Raw genomic sequence first — 24,899 nt, 5'->3', positions numbered from 1 at the left:
ATATAATCAAGTTGTGTTGGACGTAGGTCTGAAAGCTTCATTGCTCATGAATATTAGAAAAGGGATTGAGTTTCACTGACTGCAGGAACCTTCTGAACAGCCAATAAATAATCAAGTCCATATAAAAATAACAGAGGGAGGGGGAGAGATTGAGTGAGACCAAGGAAGATGTAATTTCCTTAGGATGTAGCACCATCTATTGGACATGCTGACATGGCCATGATACAGGCCTTGTTTCTCAGAAAGACATTTTGAGTAAAACGTGGAGAGCATTTCCCCATTATTACAAAATCTGTGTAAGTTAGCAAACTCACCCTAATTTCAGACTTGAAGATTTTTTAAGAAAGTGAGTATATGAGCCACTCATACAATACAAGGTGGAGGAATTGTCAAACGCAGCGGAAGAAAACGTGTTTTTTTAAAAAAATCATTGGTAGGAAGCAGAATAGGAGGCCGCAGAAGGCAAGTTCCCCTGACTCCTCCAGACAGCCTTGGCCAAAAAAAGATGGCGGTCCCCATTGGCCAATATGGCCAAATTACAAAGGCAGGGCCACCAAGCTGCTGAGGGGAGCCAAGCCACTAACTGAAAACCCTCAACAATCTCACGTTTAAATGTAAGGCAACCTACCCAAAATTTCTTAGACCCCCCACGTTGCCCCAACTGTGATTCTGGAACAAAAGTCTGGGCATTATTCAGCTCAATACTAGGAAGCAAATTTGTTAGGATGCCCACTGGTGCCAGCTTGCTGGGCATTTTATTCCATCAGTACCCCCACCCCCCAGGAATTTTTGTACATTTATGCCGGTAGCAGAAACAGAAGGTTTATTGAGAACTTGGTGGATTGCTGTACTTGGCTTGTATGCAGGATTAGGCATGTTAGCTCACCAGTAATGCAGGATTTGGGGTGGCATGGCATGCAGGAAGTCGTGTGTAAAATTGCCACTGACTCTGGAAGATACAGGGTGTGTTTATACGTTTCTGATATTTTTACAGCAAATCTTTCTCCAATCACCAATTGCTGTGGTCAGGCAGATGGAGACTACCAAATGTAGCTGTTCAGGAGACTAACATCCCAAGAGTGACATTATTTGGCTTGGATGTAGTGAATGGACATAGACATACTTAGAGCTGCAGTCTTGCACTGTAGTCCTATACAAGTTCAATGGAAGTTGCTGCCTGGTAAGTGTGTATAGGACTGCAGCCTCTGGAGCAGAGGACCCCATATTTACTTACTACTTCCACTACCCTACTAATGATCTGTCTTGTAACTATCATTATCATGTAGCAGCACAAGTTTCTAAATGACTCACTGGTGTGGGAGAGAAGGCAACACATCTATTAAGTAAACATTACTTCATTTCCATGGCGTCTGAGCTTCTATCAATGTTTTATTGACATTTTAATTACCAGCATAAGCATAATGCACACCCTATGTTTTTACAGCTTTCTAATTCGCACCATTAGCAGTGTCCCAATGCATTCATAATTTTACAAAAATAGAGTGGTGGCAGGCGGGGGGAGAGAGAGAACAGACAGGGAGGGCAATGTCTGCACCTCTGCTCTCAGAGCTAGAAAATCTCTAGGGTCAGAGCTAGAAAATCTCTAGCATGGCCAATGGAGAATGGGCTACAGGTTCCCTGCCCTTGACCTAAAGGCTGTTTCACACATACATCCCCTATGGACTTGCAGTGTCTGCTGAAGGTCTTGCCTCTAGATCAAATACCTGAAACAGAACCTTCAAATCAAATCAAACACAATGCTTTTGATGCATTTATGATTATGCCAACCTTGCACAGCTTAAGGAGAAACAGAGCTAAGTGTCATAAACTTGCTGAAGGCACCTTGCCCCCAAACTCCTAATGACCACTCCCAGCAGCTTCATTTGGGTATTAAATAGAATTGGGGACAAAATAGTGTAGCACCCCCAACTGCCAGGGGACAGAAAAACACTCCCCCCATTGCTACCTTCTGGACTCAGTCCCAGATCCAGATCAGGACCAGATCCACTATAGCACAGTGCCCCCCAATTCCCATTCCAGGAAGACACCATAGTTGATGGTATCAAACGACTCAGAGAGATCAAGAAGCACCAAGACATGCATTTATTTTGCTGGCAAGTCAGCATCAATTGCCTAATAATTCTTCAGAGAAACACACATTCTCTCTCTCTGCACCTGGTTGAGGATTTGTTGTTGTTTAGTCGTTTAGTCATGTCCGACTCTTTGTGACCCCATGGACCAGAGCACGCCAGGCGCTCCTGTCTTCCACTGCCTCCCGCAGTTTGGTCAAACTCATGCTGGTAGCTTCGAGAACACTGTCCAACCATCTCGTCCTCTGTCGTCCCCTTCTCCTTGTCCCCTCCATCTTTTCCCAACATCAGGGTCTTTTCCAGGGAGTCTTCTCTTCTCATGAGGTGGCCAAAGTATTGGAGCCTCAGCTTCAGGATCTGTCCTTCCAGTGAGCACTCTGGGCTGATTTCCTTCAGAATAGATAGGCTTGATCTTCTTGCAGTCCATGGGACTCTCAAGACTCTCCTCCAGCACCATATTTGAAAAGCATCAATTCTTCGGCAATCAGCCTTCTTTATGGTCCAGCTCTCACTTCCATACATGAGGATGGAGGTTGAGGATAGGGAGTATTTAAAGTACTTATTATATCATCCCATTCCTAGTGAAGCACACAAGGGCAGCATTTCTCCCCCCCCAAAAAAAACCCTCCAACATTTTTCTAAATCTTCTCTCACATCTGCTCTTATGCAGAAGATAAAATACAAAACCATGGTGTCAGTAAAGACCACTGGAAAGACTAGACAAAAAGAGGAGGTGGGCTAGACAGAGAGCAACTATTTTATCAGCATTGATTTGAATTGATTGTTTTGGTTGCAGACCTTTGCAATTTGGCTGTGTTATTAAAAGGATGTAGTTATGTAGCAAAAAACCCCAATCCAAAATCCACCTTTATAATCTATAGTTTTTAAAATGACACCTGTTAACTTAGTAACTTGAAACTTGGCATACACAATGTACCTGATGAAATCTATACTGTAAATATAACAGACTGATCCCAGAAAAATTGCAAAAGATACCGCCTATTAAATTTTTTTGAAAACTAACACATTTCCCATTTTCCCCCTCCAGTTTTTGAACAAGTATATCATACATTTATTTCCAATTTTGGCAAAAACTGCTGATGTACTTTATTCCAGTTTACCAAGGAAGACAATCTTTCATTGGTTTGGTGAGCCTTTGAGCAGTGGTTATTATGGTTTTCCTGCCTCCATTAAAGCCTATGGCAGTAGCTACTGGTAAAATAAGATTGCATGGAATTTAAATTTTGAAGCAAGAATTCTGCCAGTACTACAATGCTTGAAGAGAGAGCCACCTATCCGATGCTACGTGCAGTGCCTACCCTACCAGTTACTGATATAAGAAATGAACATATGTGGGTTCTAAAAAGTACCAAATCTACTTCCACCTCTGTAGCTGGTTCGGTATGCCGCTTGGAGCTCCTTTTTAGAAAGGGCATATGCTAAATGTAGCAAATCAATATTTTCTATAGAGGTAGAAAGTACAGAGTACAGAGGCATTGGAGTAGTATAGAGGCATTCCCATCAAGCAGAAAACTTGCTTTTGCCCGAGGGTTGAGCCAAAGATAATGTACACACCTTCAAAATGTTCTACATAAAAAAAGAAACAATCTTGTTTTGCTTCTAACATTACACAGCATAAACTCTTTAAAGGGTTCTTGATCTAAGACTGAGCCCTTATATGAACCTTCTGCCTTGGCATTATTTACCTTTCCTTTCCTTTTTTCAGGCCTTTTGTTAATCACAGAAACGAGCTGCCCTTGTCTCAACCTAGTTTTATCGGCTGAATCATCATTTTGCCCTGAAAGCTCCACCGAGACTTCAGACACAAAGCCGATTTATTTCTAACCTGATCTTAATTTTGTTCAGAAATGTTGCCAAAGGCTTACTTGAAAATTATCTTCAATCTGCATGGGGACTAAAAAGGAAGAAATTTTGTACTTTTCGCAGAGACAGTAAAAGCTATGCTCATGCTATTAAAATGCACTGCAAAATGTATGGTATGGAGCTTAAACTGGAAAGAATGAGTTCTGAAAAAGCAAACATGGCTTTGTGAACAATGCAATAATTGAAAACCCAGTAACTTAAGCACGCCAAAAATTCAAGTAGATAAATAGGTAAATGGCAGGAAGGTAAATGGCGTTTCCATGCACTGCTCTGGTTTCGCCAGAAGCGGCTCAGTCATGCTGGCCACGTGACCCGGAAAAACTGCCTGTGGACAAACATTGGCTCCCTCGGCCAGTAAAGTGAGATGAGCACTGCAACCCCAGAGTCGTCTGCGACTGGACTTAACTATCAGAGGTCCTTTACCTTTTTAACTTTTGACAAGATTTCTTTGTGAGAGTTATTTTTAGTATCTGGATATTTTATTCAGTTTGCCAAAGCATGTGCAGGGAGATTTGTTTTCCGTTACGCACAGCATTAATTGCACGCAGTACTGTTTCTATTCCGCTGCAGTCCAACTTCCACCAAAAACTACATTATTCATCTTGCTGTCCACTGCTGCAAAATTACATAAATTATGTTGTCATTAACTTATTCAAGTCCATCAACCCCATTCATTTCAGTGTAAAGGAAACTCAATGAAAATAGGTGGCGGGGCGTAATTACATATCATTTGTAGGCTGAAAGCAACAACAGCAAAGACAAGTCATATTTACTGGATTGATCTTTGGAACAAATAAGAGAACATCTTCTCTTTCTCACTCTCTCGGAATTGGAAGAGGCTGTGTGGGTGTTGGACTGGTGTCCAGGCAAGTAACTGAAGGAGAACCATGGCTCAGTAGTACAGCATAGAAAGAGATTCCTGGTTCACTGCCTAGCATCTTAGATAGGGCTGGGAGGGACCCCTGCCCAATATCCTGGAAACCCATTGCCAGACAGTGTCAGCAATACTTGGTTAAATGGACCAAAGATCTTCTTCAGTATACGGCATCTTCCTGTGTCCTAGAAACACTTCAAGACAGAAAGCTTGTTAAGTCACAAGATTTAGGCCAAATTAAACACTCAGGCCCCACATGGCCATTAAAATTGCTTTTGCATAGCAACAGTCTAGCAAGGAGAGGAATGTTATTTGCAAGTTTTACCAACAGCCTGGAGAGTCTCCTTTCCAATGCCAACACATACTGTCATGCATAAAGGGTTTTCATCAGCAGCTTCCGTTGAAAGTGGTAACATATCAAAGAGCCTTGAGTAACACATCAATCAACCAGCCAAGAAAAAGCGATCCATTTGGCCATCTCCCTGTTTCTTACTAGCAGATCAAAACATTTCAATTTACGAAGGCCTTTGCAAAGGTGTGTTACTGACTGGTTAAATACTGCTGCTGGTTTTGGATTACATATTGGATGCTGCTAATTTATCCTTTTTATAATGTAACTTTTATAGCTTTGTTTATCTATTTGGTTTTGGGGGTGAGGGTTTTGTAGGTTTTTTTTGTAATTTAGTATTTTTAATGCTACCTCAAGCACTTTGGAGCAGAAAGAGTAATGGCATGGAGTGCCATTCTAGTCATATTTACTCATAAGTAATCTAACTGTATTTGATTGAACCCAGGTAAGAGTGGATAGGATTACGTAATAGAGTCACTTCAATTCTTGTTGTTAGATATGACCCCCCCCCCCAAATTTCCTAACCTTTATTAAACTATTCTTTCCAAGAAGGGAGTAATATAACTTTCCAGTTTCAATCCATTAAAATTTTTTCAGCTGCAGATAGGATGTTTTCTTTATGATAGGTGGCAGTACTGGATTCTAAGGGAACTTAATATTTCAATATTTTTGTTATTATACTAAAAATCATCTTCCGGTATTTGGGTAACTGGGCCAAAACTAGCAAAATAAATTTCAACAGGAAAAATATGCAGTAAGTTTCTTCACTTAGGCAGGAAGAACCAGCTGCACAAATATAAGATGGGGGGTGCCTGACTTGCCAGTAGTACATATAAAAAGGATCTAGAGTTCTTAGTAGACCACAAGCTTAACATGAGTCAACAGTGTGATGCAGCAGCAAAAAATGCTAACGCTCTACTAGGCTACATCAACTGTAGTGCCCAGATCAAGGAAAGTCAGTCCTGCTCTGTTCTGCTTTGGTCAGGCCACACCCAGAGTACTGTGTCCAGTTCTGGGCACCAAAATTTAAGAAGGATATTGACATGCTGGAATGTGTGCAGAGGGGGGCAGCCAAGATAATCAAGGGTCTGGAAAACAAGCCTTATGAGGAATGGTTGAGGGAGTTGGGTATGTTTAGCCTGGTAAGGAGGAGACTGAGAGATATAATAGCCATCATCAAATATCTCAAGGGCTGTCACATGGAAGATGGAGCAAGGTTGTTTTCTCCTGCTCTGGAGGCTAGGACCCAAACCAATGGATTCGAGTTACAAGGAAGGAGAGTCTGACTAAACATCAGGAAGACGTTTCTGGTGGCAAGAGCTGTTCGACAGTGCAACAGTCTCCCTCGGGAACTTGTGAGTTCTCCTTCCTTGGAGGTTTTTAGCAGAGGGTGGATGGACATCTGTCATGGGTGCTTCAGCTGAGAGTGCAGGGGGTTGAATTAGATGGCCCTTTGGGTCCCTTCTTGCTCTGCAATTCTATGATACTATGTAGACCTCGTGGCAATATGTTCTGTTTTTTGCATATTTTTTGAATACAATTAACTTAATACACCAATAATTACAGGAGTCAGATGCCACTGTATCACTGAAACAATGTTCTCTTACATTTGTGTTCAGCAATGATTTGTGGTCCTTTCCCTATCATTTCTCCTGCACATCCGTGTTTTGTGTTGTTCCCTATGTCCTGAGCCCTCCTTATCATGTATTATTTTACTTGTTCCTGTTCACTATCATACTTTAGCAGAAGGTTATATATCCTAGATAACTGATGTTTGCCTTTCTTTATGATTGCATTTTCAATCTCCCTTATAAATCTTAATACTATATTTCAGATTTGGAAATATCCGTACCAACGTATCTTATCATTCTATATTGCTTCTTTGACCACTGAAAATTGAATCATTGTTGAATTGTTGTGTGCAGGCACAGAAAGCAGTGCACCAGGTCAAGCATGATCTATTTCTTCCATGCGGCTGCGTCCCTAGAGTTGCTCATGTTACTCTGTATAAAGGAACTGACAAACATCCAATCTATCCTGGGTGCTTGCATATGTGTCTGTAAGGAAGCTTGAAATTATATTTCATCTTCTTAAGCAATTTAGGAAGAATTTTCAGGATTTGGATTTCAAACAAATTTTTGGATGATATCATTCCTAGGCAATGACAAGTAATACCAGAACTCATTACATAAAGATAGAAATTATCTATGGGTTACCCTTTTGTACATATATTGTTTACTCTTTAAATGTTTTATGGTGGGGGGGGGGAGAGACAGAGATTACTTTTAATCACCTTTTAAACCTCATTTGAAAGAGTACTCTTTTAAAACATTCTCGCTAAACTTCTGAGAATCCGTGGTGGGATTTGTTGTTTGTATTTTTCCATGTTCTGTGCAATTTCTTTGCAAGGGCAGATGAAAAGCATAATCTATAATGTCTCTGAAGTAGTGGGAAAATTGCTTGCACTTCAGTGGCAATCAAGATGCAGAATCAAATAAATTATAGGCACTGATTGGAGACAAGGCAGACCACTTTAGAAATCTGCACTTTGCAGTGAATTTTAATGGTCCTGTTCGACTCCCTGCTGCATCAAACCAAAGACCCATCTAGTCCAGCATTCTGTTCCCACAATGGCCAACCACAATGCCATATAGTGACATAAGATGCTGATTTCTAATGAGTCAAACCATTGGCCCATCTAGCTCAGTACTGTCTACACTGACCAGCAGCACCTCCTCTGAGCTTCAGGCAGGGTTCTTTAATCTGGGGATTCCAGGAATTGAAGCTGAGACCTTCTACAAGCAATAGAGATTATCTACCAATATGCTGTCCAGCTTGTGTTCCACTGCAACTGTCATTCAGAGGCAATACATATGCCATCAATGACTGGTAGCCACTGGTAGCCTTATCCTCTGTAGCTTTGCTTTCAGACTGTACAGCAGGGTCTTTTGGAAGTGAATGAATATACAGACAGGGAACAGACATGACACAGCTGAGACTGCTTTGCAGACATCTGATTTGTGGGGAGCAGGTCTGGTGGCCACCTTTGTCAGGGTTGTAGGTTTGAGCCCCACGTTGGGCGAAATATTCCTGTACAGCAGGGGATTGAACTAGATGGCCCTCATGGTTCCTTTTCAACTCTACAATTCTTTGAATCCTGGCAGGACAGAATGAGCAGAAAGCCAGCAGGTAAAGTTTTCCCCATTCTACATGCCCTTTCCAGATGAAAATACAGCTATTTCAAATCTAGTTGGTAGAACCTTAAGTGCAACTTTCACCGTCCTGACATGATTTGGGCTCAAACTATCAGCTTGGATTTCTCTTGAACTGAGGCAAGCTCATTTAAATCTGAAAACAGCTGTGTTGCGTCAAAAATATTGCTTCCTCCGCCCTCACTGATCATGTAATATTTCAGCTGTCAAAACATTTAACTCCAAGCCACCAAGTGAATCATCAAAACAGACAGAACATTAACTAGACCGTCATGTGAGGTTAGAGACCAAAAATGGTTGACTGCTTTTACCTGAATCTTCATGCTCATCCCCATACTGCAATGCTCCCCAGTTTAAAGGCAGCAAATGCAGATAATGTTTAGAGTTCTCCAAAATTGCTCTGCAAGAAATATTCCTTTTTCTTGCCCCATGCTGCGAACAGGTGTCCACAGATATAGGGCCATATGGCCATCAGTGAAGCAATTTCATTTCCCAATAAGGATTTCCTGCTTGGTGTGTGGGTGAGAGAGAAACATACAGTGTTACCAAGCTGTCCAATCCAACGTCAGAGAAAAAAGGAACAAACAATCTCATGAAAAAACCGTAAGGACATAACAGTAGCCCAGGATGGTATGTTGTGACTGATTGTGAATCTTCCTTTCAAGAACTGATCATAGTTTATATGGGGTTTTCAATCCAGCCACTGATGAGGTTAGTCAATGGGCAGGAAGCATAAGTAGCTATAATTAGCTTTACCATGAGTTATCTAGAAAGAAAAATAAATTATCATTTTCAAGTAGGTCACCAAGCACCAGCTATAACCATGATTTTTACGTGACATTGTTCATCCTCCAAGTTCCTAAATTCTCAGGGATGCAGGACCCACCAAACTGCACTGGCTCTATTCAAATACAGTATCTTGAGGTTGCCTCATGCAAATCTGGCTCACTGAACACCCTAAAAGCTGGACAGTCAGTATTCATCCCAAAGGTGTAGCGCTAAACTGGTACTGACAAACCTGGATTGTTCTAATGCTTCTTAAGTTGCTGCTGCATAGGGGTCCATGGCTGCCCTCACCAAAGCAGAACAAGCTCCTTACATAAGAATCAGCACAATACAACCATTTCTCCTGCAGCATTGTCATCATCACAATACTTGGTAGAGACTGACCAGTAGTCTTCTTACACTATCACATGAGACCTTTATGCCTCATCACTGCTTGCTCATAAGCTCCCATTTAATTCAACAAAACTGAACCCATTATGCAGAACTATTGATATTTGTTTATTCATTTACAGTCTTTATCGCATTCCCTGTCACTGCCCTCTGGCATATGCGACTTCCCATTTCACAGAGAGCTGTAACTTCCCTGCTAGAATAGCTGTAACTTCCCTGCTAGAATAGAAGGTTGTTATTCAGCCAGCCAATGCTATTTTAAAATTGCATAGAAGCACTCTCTTCCTTTTAAAAATGCACAAGTCAATTCTGCCTTCAATTACATCAGCATAAATCAGGGGTGAGGGCATTATCCTGATAAGTCAGAACTACTCTGGTATAAAATCAGCAGAAAGGTCAGAAACCTTGGGATTAAATGACACAAAGGATTGAAGATAAAATGGGAACCTGTTTTAATTCCAGGGCACCATTTCAAAAGTAAGCTATTAACCATCTAACTGCAGCTCCACCAGCCTGTGGGAGTGACCTGATGTTTCATTAAGGACGAGCAAAGTCATTTTGTTTCATTTCAAATTTACTTTAAGTAAACTTACTTAAAGCATCACAGTTAAAAACCAAGACACAAACTAGCAGAATGGTACATTTTATGTTACAGAATGGTGTTTGCCTTTCAATCTGTTCCGAAAACATCTGGCTCTGAGTAAAATTATGTCCTTCTGTCAGAATATTTGATTTGACGTGACACAGTACCAGGTGGTAGGGCCAAACTCATGTTAATACAACATGATTTAAATAGGTTAACATGGCAAATTCTATATTAATGCATTTCTGTTATCCCCTGAAGAAGCATGTATCATACATCAGAGCACAGTTTTCATATCAAATAAACACAGCACTGGACTTCGCAACGTTGTAGAAAATCCAAGAAGCAGCAAGTGTGTTGAGCTTCCTGTTCCTCTGGATCTTTATTTTGTCTGAAACAGAATTATCACATGTTCCCCATACCTGGAATATGGTCATCTCCTATGACAATTCTATATAAATCAAGATGGAGGTGCAGAGGAACAGGAAGCACAATACACTTGCACTTCCTGTTCCTTCTGAAACACCATCTCACTGAAAACGACTGAAGCTCAAGGCCAACTGTACCACACAGAGAGCTCGAGTTTCCCTGGTTGCCTTGCGTGCTAAGGTCACCTAGGTAAGTGGAGGTAAATGCTCTCATCTGGATACTAGATAATGGAGCTGTCAACATGACTAGTTAAATGAGCAGCACTGAGTTTTTTAATACTGCAAGCCATTTTAAAGGTCTTCAAGTGGAACAGTAGACTATAAATAAAGAATATTAGTATAAAGAATATACTCTGTCCACAGGAATTCAGGAGCAGGTACCAACTTCATAAAGAATAAAACATGTCAGAAAAAAATGTAAATTTAGTTATGAATAACTACGAGGTTATACTGTTGACCGGAACATACAACATGCAGATGGCCATCCCCATACTAAGAAGCTGATTTATTAATTTACATTATATCCCACCTTTTCCCTCAAACTGAGATTCAAGACAAATACACCTTGTCTCTATCACACAAACATCTAAATCAGAGATGGGGAGCTTGTGGTCCTCCAGACATTGTTGGACTCCCATAATCCATGACCACTGGATGTGTTGCTTGTAGCTTATGGTCACAGGTTCCCCATCCCTGATCTCAGAGTGTGCATCTGACTAATATGGCACCATACGGTGCACATCTTGCAATTTCTCACAATGCAGGTGCTGAGATATATTTTTAATTATCCATAGCATATTGTGGAATAATTAGGTTTTATACAAAGCAGAACTAAGTAGACCTTGCATTGTGCAAGCAGAAAGATTTCTGTTTGCATAATGGAGTATTTACCTGCTCTCTTCACGCCACATCACCCTAAATCTGTCCTGGGGATTCCCCCAACCCTCTGGAGCAGATTTGGGGATGTGGGGGACACATCATTCTGCTCACACAAATATTTTGCTGAATATCACCCACTATATTATTCTAGTATATTTTTCAGCCTGAAGAAGAAACACCCGTTTGATTCTTAAAATCAACGGAAGTAAGGTTTTTATATAGGAAAAGAATACAAAATACAGCAGAAATAATAGGACCTTTAGCAAATAGCAAAAGTGGAGAAGGTGGCTTTTGGCTTTCATCCTTGGTTTGTCCTTGAAAGATCAGTCGCTATGGCTGAGCAGAATTTTTGTGTAGATTTTAGAAAAACAAATCCAGAGGTTATTAAAATATGTGGATAAGCAAAACTTGTACATTTCTAGGTGCTGGGAAATGTTTTGCCACTGCTGACTTCAGTAAAGTGAACTGGGCTTGTACTTGTAAATATGAGGTCAGAGAAATACAACTAAAGGACAGGCACATTTATGCATTCTGCTGTCACAAAATAATTTTGCAAATGAATCTTTCTCCTCTCTAAGTCAGATTTCTATAGACAGTTTCTACAGATGCTTTCTGTATATACCCACAGCATATTTGGTCTCGCCTTTCAGAAAGAAACTGCAAAGGGTAGCATTCTTGTAGTGAAAGAGCCTGCTGCTTCATCAGCAAAACGGGTTATAGCTATAGCATCTAAGCAGACGGTTGTTATATTTCCTCCTATGAGATAGGTGTTAAAACAGCGCTTCTGCCAGACTGTTGAATTGGGGCAATTTCATCAACAACTCACTGTGTTTAAATAAAAATGCTAATTAGCAACCCCAGCATATTCACCACAAACGAGTTGTTTGAAAAGCAGCTCACTGAAAGGATAATTATCAATCTTTTATTATCATTCTTGTTATTTCTGTCATTATCTGCATTTCAGATTAGACGTGGGGCTTTTTGAGCTACGGGTCCTCCCCCTCCCGTCGAGTCTGGTTGCAAAATGTTAAGATGGCAACCTTTTGTTTTACTTTAAAATATGAAATATAAATGGAACAAAAATAAAGTCTTAACACTGACTAACATTCTTTTGAAGCCCAGCGCTTTGCCATGTTTACCATCATCTCTGTGAAGCGGGCTGAGACGTTCAGCAAAAGTCACAGGCTGCTAACACTGCAATTCTATTTATGCTCAAATTGGAATTGACGCTTAAATGGGAATAAGCCCTGTTGAACATAGCATGGGACCTAAGTCTGGGGTTGCCACACCTGCGGGCACAATGGCACCCTCGAGGCTTCCTACAACTGGACAGGTGGAACGCCCCAAGGAATGCTGGGAAACGTGGCCGCCGGCGGCGGCAAAGGATGCCGGGAACTGTAGCTTCATTAAGAGCCGCTCGAGAAGATCCACCCTCGCTGTTAACAGCCGACTTGGTGACGTCAGCGCCCGCCTCCTCCCCCTCCCCAAAGGTTCCCGCGCGGAGCCGGAATATCTCCTCGTAAAACGGGTACCGCTCTAACTAAACGTTCATAGATAGCTAAATAGATAGCTAGATATAGATATCCCAAGAGGAGGAGAAAGAATCCCAACTGCTCTTCCCCGCCTCACCCGCGCGCCCGGAAGTCTCGCTCGGGCCAGGCCCGTGAGCCAGCGGAAGTGACGTCGTGGCCATATTATGGCGGAGCCCGTGAGGCAGAGGTAAGTTTTAAGGAGGGGGAGCGGAGCGGGAGGGAGGATAGACTTCTTTCACACCCCTCCCCTTAGAATCTTCGGTTCTGCTCCGTTCCTTCCCCCTCCCTCCGATTTATCGCGGGAACGGCGGGGGGGGGAGGGGAGGATGGCGCGTTCCTCTCGACCGCCGCTCTTCCTGGCCTTCGATTGGGTAAGGGCGGAAGGCCCGGTTCCTTCGCTTCTCCTCCGACTCCTGGTGGGGCGGCTCTTCTACGACACGCGTGTGGGCCCGCGTTCACACGTGAACGTGCCCAACGAGGCCGGGTCCTGGCGCCTTGTGGGGATTGCCAGCTGGCTGCCTTGTCACCCTGCCACAATACCCTGTGGGGTTGTGTCAGCCGGCTTCTCTCCCTTCAAGGGCAAAAACCAGCTGCCAACTCGTTCTCCCCTTACTGGCGGGCTCGCACCCCCCATCTCCCCTTTTGGGGACAGTGGGGTTTGGTGGCCTGCCAGCATCTGGAGGGTTATGGGTCCCCCCACTTGAGGTACACACCTTTGTATTTCCACATATGTCACCACCAGCCCCACCTCAGGAAGCCTAGAGTTCTCTCACACACACTCACATATAATTTTTATATATATATATATATATATATATATATATATATATATATATATATAATATAATACTGTATATATATAATATAATATAATTAATATAATATAATTAATATGATATAATATAATATAATATAACTTTACTGATTTTACTGGAGGCTTTTGCAGCTGCTTATTCTCTTGCAGGATCTATATGCCACTTGATCAACAAAATAAATTAATGTTTTATTGCACTTGTTATTTCAGGCTGTATGTTGCCCTAGGCTGCTGCTGCTGCTTCTTGCTTCTTTTTTTCACGGAAGGGCAGCTTGTAAATGGACCAAAGAAGCACAGCTTTAGTTCTAGTCAGGATGTTAACAACTGCCCTGTTTTAGAGATACCTGTAGCATATGGCGATGGTGGCTGACAAGTGGTGTAATCTGCATCTTCGTTGTCTTACTTTCATGTAGGTTAATTACACCATATAATTTTTCAGATACTTAACTTACAAAACTCTGCAAAGTGATGGTACTGTACTAGCTTCAAAAAGACACTAACCAAATTCATTTGTTGTACAAACCAGGTGATTTAATTTTTGTTAATAGAAATATTAGCTTGTTCAGGTCTGCTTTATTTTCAAAGTGCTCTTTTTAAGAAAGAGCAATTTCAGAAAGTCTTGTCTTTTTTTCCCTTTCTAGATGAGCTATTTTTGCTGGAAGAATAACAGGATTTCCCCATATTGATTTTTGTACATTGACATTAGTAATTCAGAGCTTGAAGTGGATTGACAGAAAAAATGAAGAGTGGAGTAGCACAGATAAATGTAAGTATTTTAAAGAGTATGCTCTATGCTGGCTCCAGGATTTGGGGGCGTTCCCAGTCAAGACACTTTTCAGTGAGTCCACATCACCTAGTCTGCATGGTGGTGCTGTGGTCTAAACTACTAAGCCTCTTGGACTTGCTGATCACGTTGGTGGTTTGAATCCACGTGACAAGGTGAGCTCCCGTTGCTCTGTCCCAGCTTTTGCCAACCTAGCACTTCAAAAGCACACCAGTGCAAGTAGATAAATAGGTACTGCTGTGGCAGGAAGGTAAACGGCATTTCTGTGCACTCTGGCTTCCGTCATGGAGTCCCATTGCACCAGAAGCGGTTTAGTCATGCTAGCCACATGATCCGGAAAGCTGTCTGTGGACACACGCCAGCTCCCTCTGCCTAAAGCGAGATGAGCACCGCACCTCATGGTCAAATTCAACTGGGCTTAACTGTCCAGGGGTCCTTTACCTTTACCTCTTTACCTGGTGATGGTAACTCCTGCTTTCCAGAGATAGATGGCAGAGGACCCGTAGTAGTAGTATATATTGGTTGTTAGTTTCCATGTAAAATAGGGGAAGCTGTTCTGTACAGTGGTACCTCGGGTTAAGTACTTAATTCGTTCCGGAGGTCCATACTTAACCTGAAACTGTTCTTAACCTGAAGCACCACTTTAGCTAATGGGGCCTCCCACTGCTGCCGCCCCGCCGGAGCCCGATTTCTGTTCTTAACCTGAAGCAAAGTTCTTAACCTGAAGCACTATTTCTGGCTTAGTGGAGTGTGTAACCTGAAGCGTGTGTAACCTGAAGCGTATGTAACCCGAGGTACCACTGTACCAGGTCAGAACATGCAGAAAAGAATTGTTCATGTTGATTAGCAGCTTTCTCAACCCAACATGGATACCAGAATTGAACCTGGGGGGCCTTTTGCATCCAAAGCATGTGCTCTGCGAATGAGCTGTGACTTTTTCCTCATATAAGAGCTACATGTATATGTGGTCAATACACATTCTACTTTCACACATAGTGGTGTGAATATTTTCCCCAACACTCTGTAGGTAAGCAGGCATAAGTGAAACAGTTTGAGCCTATGAAAGAATGTATCATATGTACAAAAGCTAGCCATTAAGTGTCTTATTTCTTTGTCGCTCTTTGTGTAATATAAAAATGGCATTTTGCATGTCTAATATGGATATAGCATTTTGTGGATGGTATACAGATACAGGGATAAGAGGGTTTCACAAATAATGGCCTTTCTCCCCTGTTCTGTTAAAGGACTCATTTTCTCAATTGGATGCCACCTTTTCTGTTTGGGACTTAGTGAATTGTGATAATTGAGTTGATATCAAATACTGACAAATACCAGGGTGTGAAGGGGAATAGGGCAGTACTCAGTGAAGTAGTTCTGTTCCTTCAAGGACTTCTGACTGCAACAGAATCTCTCTTCCCTCTCCACTCCCTGTGCGTCCCCTAAATCTGTTCTGAGAAACTACTTGGTTGGATGCTGTCCTTTGGTGATATACAAAAACAGCTTGCATAAAATGCTGGTGGCAGCACAGCTGGAGTTGCTGTGTCCTGCATTGCACCACTTTTTAAGAAAATACAGTGGCTAGAATCCAAGAAGCCTTCTATCTGAGTGCAAAGGGCTTTGGCTTATAATGGAAGGAGTTGCCTTTTTTAATTTTCAAACTGAAACCCTTTGTCTGGCAGCAAATCCCCCTTCAGAGCATTCACCAGTTGTCTGGAGCAGCTTTATTGGGGTGTTCAAGGAGCTGCAGTTGGAAAAGTTTTGTTAAGTGACTGGAAGTTGCATACACATTCATTTAGTTTCTATGTAAACTAAGGCTTTTACTTTAATGGGACCAGTACTTTGGAGTGCTCTCCCATCAACATAAGTTGTGCACCTATAATTTGATATTTCATCTAATGAATGAAATGGTTTTGTTTCTCCAAGCATCTTTAAGAGAAGAGGGTTTGAAAATACTGTTACAAATAAATGAAATACTGTTTTTAGCATCCCGACTGGTACTTCTCATCCTTGAAATATCTAATTTATTTTGTATTTAAAGTCCGGTTCTAGTTATGAAAGGAAGGAAGATTACAGTCTTCGCCGGAGAAGTTCCTCTCCAGAAGACAGGTATAAACATTTTTTTTATGATTAGTTATGTAGTTAACATTTGATAGAAACAGCAACATGGGTGCAGGGAGAAGTATTTTCCTGTTATTATAAAAGCTCTGAAGCTAATTAAAACAATAGCAGTATTTGGGTTTCAGACTTTTGGGGAATAAGTATCACGTGTCCTCTGTTTTAACCAATGAAAACAAAGATCAGGATCGCAACAGGAAAATAATTTTTGGAGAGAACATAAGTTTGAATCAGTTTGAGGGTGACGTGCAGGGGAGAAGAGTGGCTGGGAAACCCTTTGTACTAGCAGGAGTCCTTGTGCTGGCTCCAGCCCCTAGCTTCAAAAGCTGTGTGGTGTCCACAGATACAACAATGTGTGTTTGTGTGTAGGGGGGAGACTTTGCTTATAAATAGCTGCTGACTTTGGCTCTCAATCTCTGCATAGGCACGTGGAGCATCAAAGGTCTCAGTCACCACAAGGCAGAAGTCATTCAGATTACAGGAGATCTGACCAAAAACATTCCGAAAGGGGACGTCATGGAGACAAATACACCGAGTCAAGGTGAATGTCTGGAGCTGCTAAAAACAAACACTAAAATGTTCAGGTTGCAGTTGGTTGCTTCTGTTCTCTAACGTGATTTTAAAGCAAAATCAAAGCTACAGCATGTTACATACTAATGTCTGTGATTGTCAGCTGTTTCAGTGCTTAATAAATCTTTGGAATTTTCTGTCTATTAGTGGGAGAGAGAGGCATGAAAGAGAGAGGGAGTCTGACTGGAGAAAGTACCGAAGATCCCCTTCGCCCGACAGAAGAAATGCGGCTGAGAGAGCAACACCACAGAGCTCTCTTTCTCATGAGGAACCCCCTCCAAAGAAGAAGAAAGAGGATTTGGATCCAATTCTCACCCGCACTGGGGGTGCCTACATTCCTCCAGCCAAGCTTCGGATGATGCAAGCACAAATCACTGATAAAAATAGGTGGGTCAAACAAACACATTTCACATTTGTGCTTAACTGATGAATAGTATTGGGCAAGATATTATTTAAAGGTGGGGAGAAAAACAAAACAGTATAAGATTTAGTATTTCCTCCTTGTATCTCTGACACACATATACGCACATACCCCCTTTTGTGCAACATCATGCCAACTGAAAAGTTCAGAATTAAAAAGTTTGCCACAATTTTGTGACATTCTGGTTGGTCCTAATAAAGATACAGCTCAGCTGTCGACTGGGGAATTTTTAACCGGCCCTGCCCAAAAAACTTGTAGAAATTGGCTAACCAGGAGCTCCCATCTTAGAGGGAAGAGACAGAACTGAGATGGCAAGGTTGGCTGCAGACTTGCTGAGCAGATCCATTGAAATGAGTAATGACCAGTCACTTCAGTGAGTCTACTCTGACGCGGGTGGTGCTGTGGTCTAAACCACTGAGACTCTTGGGCTTGTCAATTAGAAGGTCTGGTTCGAATCCCTGCGACTTTGGATCCAGCCCTCAAGAAGGCGCAGAGAGAGCAGGGTGGTAACCCAGCTGCAGGTTAGCCTGAGTGGTGGCAGAGACGTTTGTTGTGTGCTGAGAGGGACCTTTTTGGCCTCTGAAATGTGAAATATTAAGACGGTTTAACTTTATTTCGAAGTCACCTTGGGAGTTTCAGATAACCCAAAAACAAACCTGTGTATCTCCTTTTTTAAAAACAATTGTTTTATTCAAAATTAAAACAAAACATATTGTGGTTCGAGGACCGATCCCTGCGCAGTGAAATGAAGACACAAGGACAAGTAATATAAGGTTAATGGGCAAGAAAAGGCCACAACTTAATTGATTACAGCAAGTGAAAAGGTATTGGCTTAGGCATTGGATCACGTGAGTTGACTCCACCCACTTGGAGAGGGGTGAGTCTGAAAGGGGGGGGTTATTCACCAGTAGGTGGAGCCTGTTGATGCTAATCCAACTATAAGCTCTCCCCTGATGTCACCGAGGGTCGTGCCATGGCCCCCCGCCACACAGGCATTGGACAGGATCCACGACCGCCGGATTCCTTTAACGGAATACCTAACGCCCCCTGTGAGAGGCTGGGGATCAGATCCCGCCCACAACTACTCCCCTCTTGAAGGCGGAGAGTCTTTATCCAAAAACATATCATCCTTATCCCCCCCCCATTTTCCTCCCTCCCCCCACCCTCCCACACAAAACCCACCCACCCCCTGGCTTCCCTCAGTTCCAGTCTTTGGTTTCTCTGAGAATGCTGTTTTCTGCATGTTACAAAGTTGTATAGATCCTCAAACTATTTAGCTGATTATTATCAATAAAAAGTTTGTGAATGTTTATTCAAAGCCCGCCAAGGAGTCCAGTTCGCTTTGTTGCGTCTTCAAATACTTTGTAAAGGGTTCCCATTCATCTTTAAAGTCACAGTTATCCTCTGTGTATCTCAAAATTGGTCGTTCTTTGGAACTTTTGACTTCACTTTTTGGTACCTGCTAAAAATATTTCTGTTTAGTCAAGCCTATCCAGACATATAGAAGCTGTTACGTGTTTTAATCTTGTTTTTAGCATATTGTTGATGCAAATTGAATGTTTTAAATGTTTGTCAGAAATTATTTTTGGCTGATATGTTATTATTTTTGTAAATGGCTTTGAGGTTTAATTACAATCAAGCGGTGTGGAAATGTTACGAAATAAATGACAAATGCTTTAGGTTCTATACAGTTCCGGCGTTCGTCACATGAGAATAAAACCAAAGGTTTAAATAGAGTTCAGAGAATCATAGAATGTTGAGTTGGAAGGGACCAACCCACTGGATCTCAGGAATCTTTTGCCCCTTGTGAGGCGCGAACCCACAATCCTGAGGTTAAGAGTCTCATTCTCTACCGACTGAGATAGCCTAGCTGCTGGGAGTCCAGATTTGTTCTGGACATGCCAACCATATGTGTGAGGCACACTGTGGTGAGATGTAAATGGGAAAAATTGCCCTTCCTGGTTGTCTCTTGTCATGGTTTTCTTATTCTGATTATTGCAAAAGACAGATCACTATTCGGTGGTGTAACTATTCTGAAAATCATTTACCCTGGTAAAATTGAGGTGAAAGGAGGCAGGTGGATATTTATTTCTGCACACCATTCTTGCAATACGCTAACTGAAAAGTGCTATTGCATATTTGGTATTCTAGCTGAATAAGCAGATACATTCCTTTCTTGTTCTCTTGATTTTTATCAATGATTTGTTTTGAAAACAGTTTAGCATATCAAAGGATGAGTTGGGAAGCGCTGAAGAAATCCATCAACGGTCTCGTCAACAAGGTGAACGTTTCAAATATTGAGAATATTATCCATGAGCTTCTTCAGGAAAACATTGTCAGAGGGAGGTAAGCATCAAGTTCTTGATATGCAGTCTTCTGCTCATCTGAGAGTTATTGATTAAGTCTCAAGTCGCCTGTTAGAAGTAGTCTGATATTCTCTTGGTCAGCTGCTGCTTGAGTCATGTTAGGATTTTCATTTTAAATATGAATGACTTGTTGAGGGTTTGCAGAAAGATCAAAGTATAATCCTGTGCAGACTTACCTGGGAGTAAATCCCTTTGAATTTAGAAGTTTTTGATCATACTTTTTTTTAGAGGCTTTTTCACTCATGAAAAATTTGATGCATGGTTGAAACCAGGTTTTCCAAAGCAAACGTACCAAGTGATTTCTATTTGTGTGTTGCATAATTATTATTTTTAAAAGATTTTGCTTTTTTTCTAATCGAGAATTTTGCTGCAAAACTTTAGGAAATAAGTTTTCATCTTGTTATAGTTATTTTTTTAAGAAAAATAAGTTATTAAATATTTTCTTGGTTTACAAAAGTGCATGCCTTGTCTCTTTTTCAGGTTGTAGAATCTTTCTTTTACATTTGAAGTGAGACGTTAATGTCGTATACAGAATAAAGTTGGGGGGGAGAGAGAAGGGTGGGTTATAATGCTTGGTGTATATGTAGGGTTTTTAATCTCAGCTTCACTTAGGTAGGTTCTCTCTCTATTCATTATATTTCCTTGGTAGTGAGAGAGGTTGAGGGAGTTTTCTGATCCATGATAATGAGCATAGTTTGTGGTCAGTGGAGCGCCTAGGGCAAGAACCATTAATGTTTTAGTTACATTATATTTTACAAAAAGAAAGAAAAGTGAAGATGTCAAAAATGAACTGGGGCTTTCTGCATGCAAAGCATTACCATTTAACTGTGCCATGCATTGCAAAGTTTACTGTGTTAAACTGTGCTTGGGTTTTCCTTCGATATAAGCCAGCAGTGCTGGCCTGCTGACTGCTCCTGGCTCCTGGATCACTATAGATTGAGGAACCAGTTGGTGTGAACTATAAATTTTATAAATCTAGTGTAGTGGCTTGAGTGTTGACCAGTGACCAAAGATAATTCTCTGCTCAGCCATGAAACTCCTTGGGTAACCTTGGTCTAGTCACTCTCAGCCTGACCTGTTTGTTGCCCTGGGTTCCTTGGAGGAAGAGTGAAATACAAACCAATACTTTGCAGAGTTCAGTCTTCTGAAAAGTAGGACTTGTGATTAAATCGGCTGCCTCTGGTTTTCAAGAGCCCTTCCACTGATTTTTCCAGAAAATGGCAATCAAATGGAAATAAGACCCATGTTCCATATAATGTTTGCTCCCGTAGTGGAGCATTTGGCCATTTGGGCTCTCACTCTCTTCTTAAGTCATGATTAGAGGCATGGGAAGTGACTGTTCAGTCGCAGTTACTCCTTCTGTAGAGGAGTAAACAGTGGCATCAAATGAACTCCTAATCCAGGAAGATCCTCTCCTGACACATTCCCTAAGTACGGTGATTAAAACATAGATTGTCAGCAAACATTTTTCTGCAGGATGTCAGTGGCTTGGTAAATATCTACCGTCATGAAAATAACTATGTGCCGTAATTGGGGAACAAATTATATTTGCTGTAATTAATTGACTCTTGCATCTTTAACATTTCACACACCACTGGTTTTCAGATATCATGTTTCTTTGAGAAGACATTTTGTGTGTGTGCTGTAGCTGTGCCATTTTTCTATTGGATCCATACAGCAGGATTATGTTATTGTTTCCTTAAAGGCCCACGGGTAATAATTTGGGCTCTTTCTTGCCTATATTTTTAAACAAAATATTTTATAGCAATTTTCTCCAGTAGAGCAGTGGTGATGTTTTTACAATAATAGTGCTGCAGCTGGTTTTTCCTAGGTCTGTATTCTTTGAAAAAAGCAGTAGATTGTGAAACGAAACTTAAATCTCTTAAATGAAAACATTAATGCATACTTGAATAATGAGAATGTAGTTCTCAAGTGATTTGGGAATATTTCCAATAATGTTTACTTGTCACTGATTATGATTTGTGTATGAGAGGGGGGTTTTTGTTTTGTTTTTTAGCAGTGATTTTTTTCATCAACTGTTGCTTCTTGAAACATGATTGTAGATTAATCTGGCCTATTCACAGAATAACACCTGAGCTTTTGAAAGGCTAATTTTAATACAGACATGTATTGGGGGATAGTGGAGCAGGAAAGAAGATGGAAAGCCAAAAGCATATGGGCTGGGAGACCTGCTCCCTGCCTTGCAGGCCTTTTTCCACCTAGCCTGGGGGGCGAGGCAAAGACTGACTCCAGCTACAAAAGCTGTGGCTGCAAAACACACTCTCAGGTTGGAGTGTTGTTTGAAGGTGTTGTCTTGGGGGCAGGGTTGTTGTTGTTGTTGGGTTTTTGTATCTTTATTTTAGATCTTGTTGTGATTTATATTGAAATAGTTCTGTTTGTGTATTTTTTTATGTTTTAGTCTTTATTTATAACCCCTTTCATTATGTTGTTATGTATTTTTCTTTTCATGTTGCAAGCTGCCGTGAGTGTGGTTTGAACTGTGGAAAGGTGGCAAGCAAATAAAATTATGTTTGTATGTATAAGTGAGCATGATCTAGCTGTGGATGGCGGTTCCATGTTGGTGGAATTGAGTTCCAGAATAATGCAATCTAGAAAAGTCACCGGCCATCCCTCAAGCTGCTGGGATAAATGCTACTGTACAAATCACATAGTTTTTGTTTTTAAATTTTTGGTAAAGCTGCTTCAGCATGTCTGTATTTTCATTCATAGGGGATTGCTCTCAAGATCTATTTTGCAAGCCCAGAGTGCTTCACCTATCTTCACTCATGTTTATGCAGCTGTTGTAGCAATCATCAATTCAAAGTTTCCAAATATCGGAGAACTGATTCTCAAGAGGCTCATTTTAAATTTTCGCAAAGGATACAGAAGAAATGATAAGGTATGTATTATTGCCACGCAGGTGATAGGGTAAGATTTATTGTGCTTCTCTCTTACTTATAGCCTGTATACTGTTTTGGGGAAGTGTCATTGTGTTCACTGAGATTTATTTCTCCGTTAGTGTATTTAGGATTTGAGTACAAATTATGTGGGTATCAGGAGAGCTGAAAGTCAGAAAATGTCTGAAAATTTTGAGGCCATGGGGAGAAAGCGGGTACTGGGAGTGGGGGAGAGAATAAATAGAAATAAATTGGGGAAATGTGATATACATAGTACTTATTTTCTTATTAATTCTGAGTTAACTTTACTGCTTTAAGAACATAATATTTAATGGCTTGTATCGAAAGGTTTCTTGTGCTAACAGAAAGGCAGTAACACTTGCACAAAATAGACTCTTGGGGGGTGTTTAGTGAGAGAGCCAGGGTCTGTTATGGGGAGAACAGAGTTCTTTCCTGCATTCAACCCATTCGATATAACTTAGCACAATTTCCCCCCTCTTTTCTATATTTATTACATTTTAAATTATAAATTCCTTAAATTTAACATTCAGAGTAAGTCCAAATACGTTCAGTGTAGAGATGGAGTAGGATGCTGTTGAACCCTAAGGTGCTGAGTATTTATTGGAACTTGTTGGTTTGAAAAAGAAAGAATTTAAAATGGAAAAATAGTAAGCAGAACAGTGTTATTACGAAGGGCTTCGAAACAGCCCCTCCAATCAGCATTTTCCAGAAGAAGTTATACAGAAAGTTCTGTAATTCCGTGAGGTAACAGTGGGGTGGCTGTTGGTATCAAAAGCTATAATCCCCCTTTCAAACTGTTTCCACATCTCTTACAATAAGTAGTTTCAGTCTACAACAGGTTTGCATTTGAATTGTACGTATCTGCAATATACAGCGTTTGTAACTTCCTGCTGCTGTAGATTATCTTACATAGTTCTTCTAGAAAACATTTCGAGGGAGTAAATGACAGCTAAAAACAATATTTTAACCATGGCTTTCCCTTCTATGCCCATCTAGTAAAAATGGTTTGTGAAAACACCCCTACAAAATAAGACTGCAGTTGACTTCATCCTGATAGCCAGTCCCCCCCAAAAGCAGTTTTCTGAAATAGGGCTAGATTGAGTTAAAGTGATTCCACCTTAACAACGTTATTGTGTGACTAGGGAAGTGCTCTGTGTAGCATCATTTCTACATCAAAAAATGATATTGGACTTGATCTCCTAAGTAATGAGAATCCAATAGTGCCAGATCATCTAAAAGTTTCCTGAGCTCTCATCTGCAGCAAGATACATTATTTGCAGCTTCTGCAAAGCTTGTTGTCTGAGCTCACTGCATGGCAAATATCCTGAAACGACCTACTTCCATTTAATCTTCGTCACCTGTTCACTCCAAAGTAATCCTATGTTTGGAGGAAGACAAATAGTCATCAGATGCATGTTTCTGGCGAAAGTTGTAGCCTTCCTGAGGAAGAAGAGGGGCTGCTGGCACATCTCCTTTCTCACCTGCCCAAAATAATAGTAATAAGAACAATGCCAGCAAGAGAAAGCCCTTTAAATGATTTGTGCAAGTCACATAGAACCTCTGGGGCAGTTTGGGATTCAAAGCCATGCTAATAGACATATCACTTGCAGTAATACCTTTGAAATGGACTTATCACTTGCAGAAATACGTAGCTTTTCATTTTGTTTTGCAGCAACTTTGCCTGACAGCTTCCAAGTTTGTGGCACATCTTATGAATCAGAATGTGGTAAGATGTTGTGTACTACTGATAATATATTTGCAGGGATTTTGGCTTTTAACGTTGCAAGGGTTTGTGATGGGATTTTGTCATCAAATATGTTTATGGCATTTGCATTCCTCCCCCATAGCGTGATGCTATCTGGGCAGCTTTCAGTAAATAAATAAGAAAGCACTTTAAATAGAAA

The 24,899-nt window shown here is 41.1% G+C and overlaps 1 protein-coding gene across 5 annotated transcripts in view; it reads left to right on the top strand.

Moving 5' to 3' along the window:
* Nucleotides 1-2,087: 2,087 nt before the first annotated feature.
* The window catches only part of CWC22 (CWC22 spliceosome associated protein homolog), a 45,866-nt gene continuing 23,054 nt past the window's right edge, over nucleotides 2,088-24,899 (top strand). Inside the window, exons 1-9 of one of the 5 annotated variants that reach the window (XM_083628206.1) lie at nucleotides 13,373-13,712; nucleotides 14,235-14,347; nucleotides 14,463-14,587; nucleotides 16,644-16,711; nucleotides 17,145-17,261; nucleotides 17,438-17,677; nucleotides 19,929-20,057; nucleotides 22,808-22,976; nucleotides 24,668-24,721. In XM_083628206.1, coding sequence (XP_083484332.1) covers nucleotides 14,561-14,587; nucleotides 16,644-16,711; nucleotides 17,145-17,261; nucleotides 17,438-17,677; nucleotides 19,929-20,057; nucleotides 22,808-22,976; nucleotides 24,668-24,721 — 804 coding nt within the window. In that variant the 5' untranslated portion in view covers nucleotides 13,373-13,712; nucleotides 14,235-14,347; nucleotides 14,463-14,560. Of the gene's footprint in view, nucleotides 13,195-13,256; nucleotides 13,713-14,234; nucleotides 14,348-14,462; nucleotides 14,588-16,643; nucleotides 16,712-17,144; nucleotides 17,262-17,437; nucleotides 17,678-19,928; nucleotides 20,058-22,807; nucleotides 22,977-24,667; nucleotides 24,722-24,899 lie in introns of those variants that run through there. The other 4 variants (XM_083628204.1, XR_014551418.1, XM_083628205.1 and 1 more) reach the window with 4 other exon arrangements.

Source organism: Podarcis filfolensis (genome assembly GCF_964270895.1).
Source record: "Podarcis filfolensis genome assembly, chromosome: 1".
Classification (NCBI taxonomy): Eukaryota; Metazoa; Chordata; class Lepidosauria; order Squamata; family Lacertidae; genus Podarcis; species Podarcis filfolensis.
This window is presented reverse-complemented; position numbering and strand designations above follow the sequence as displayed.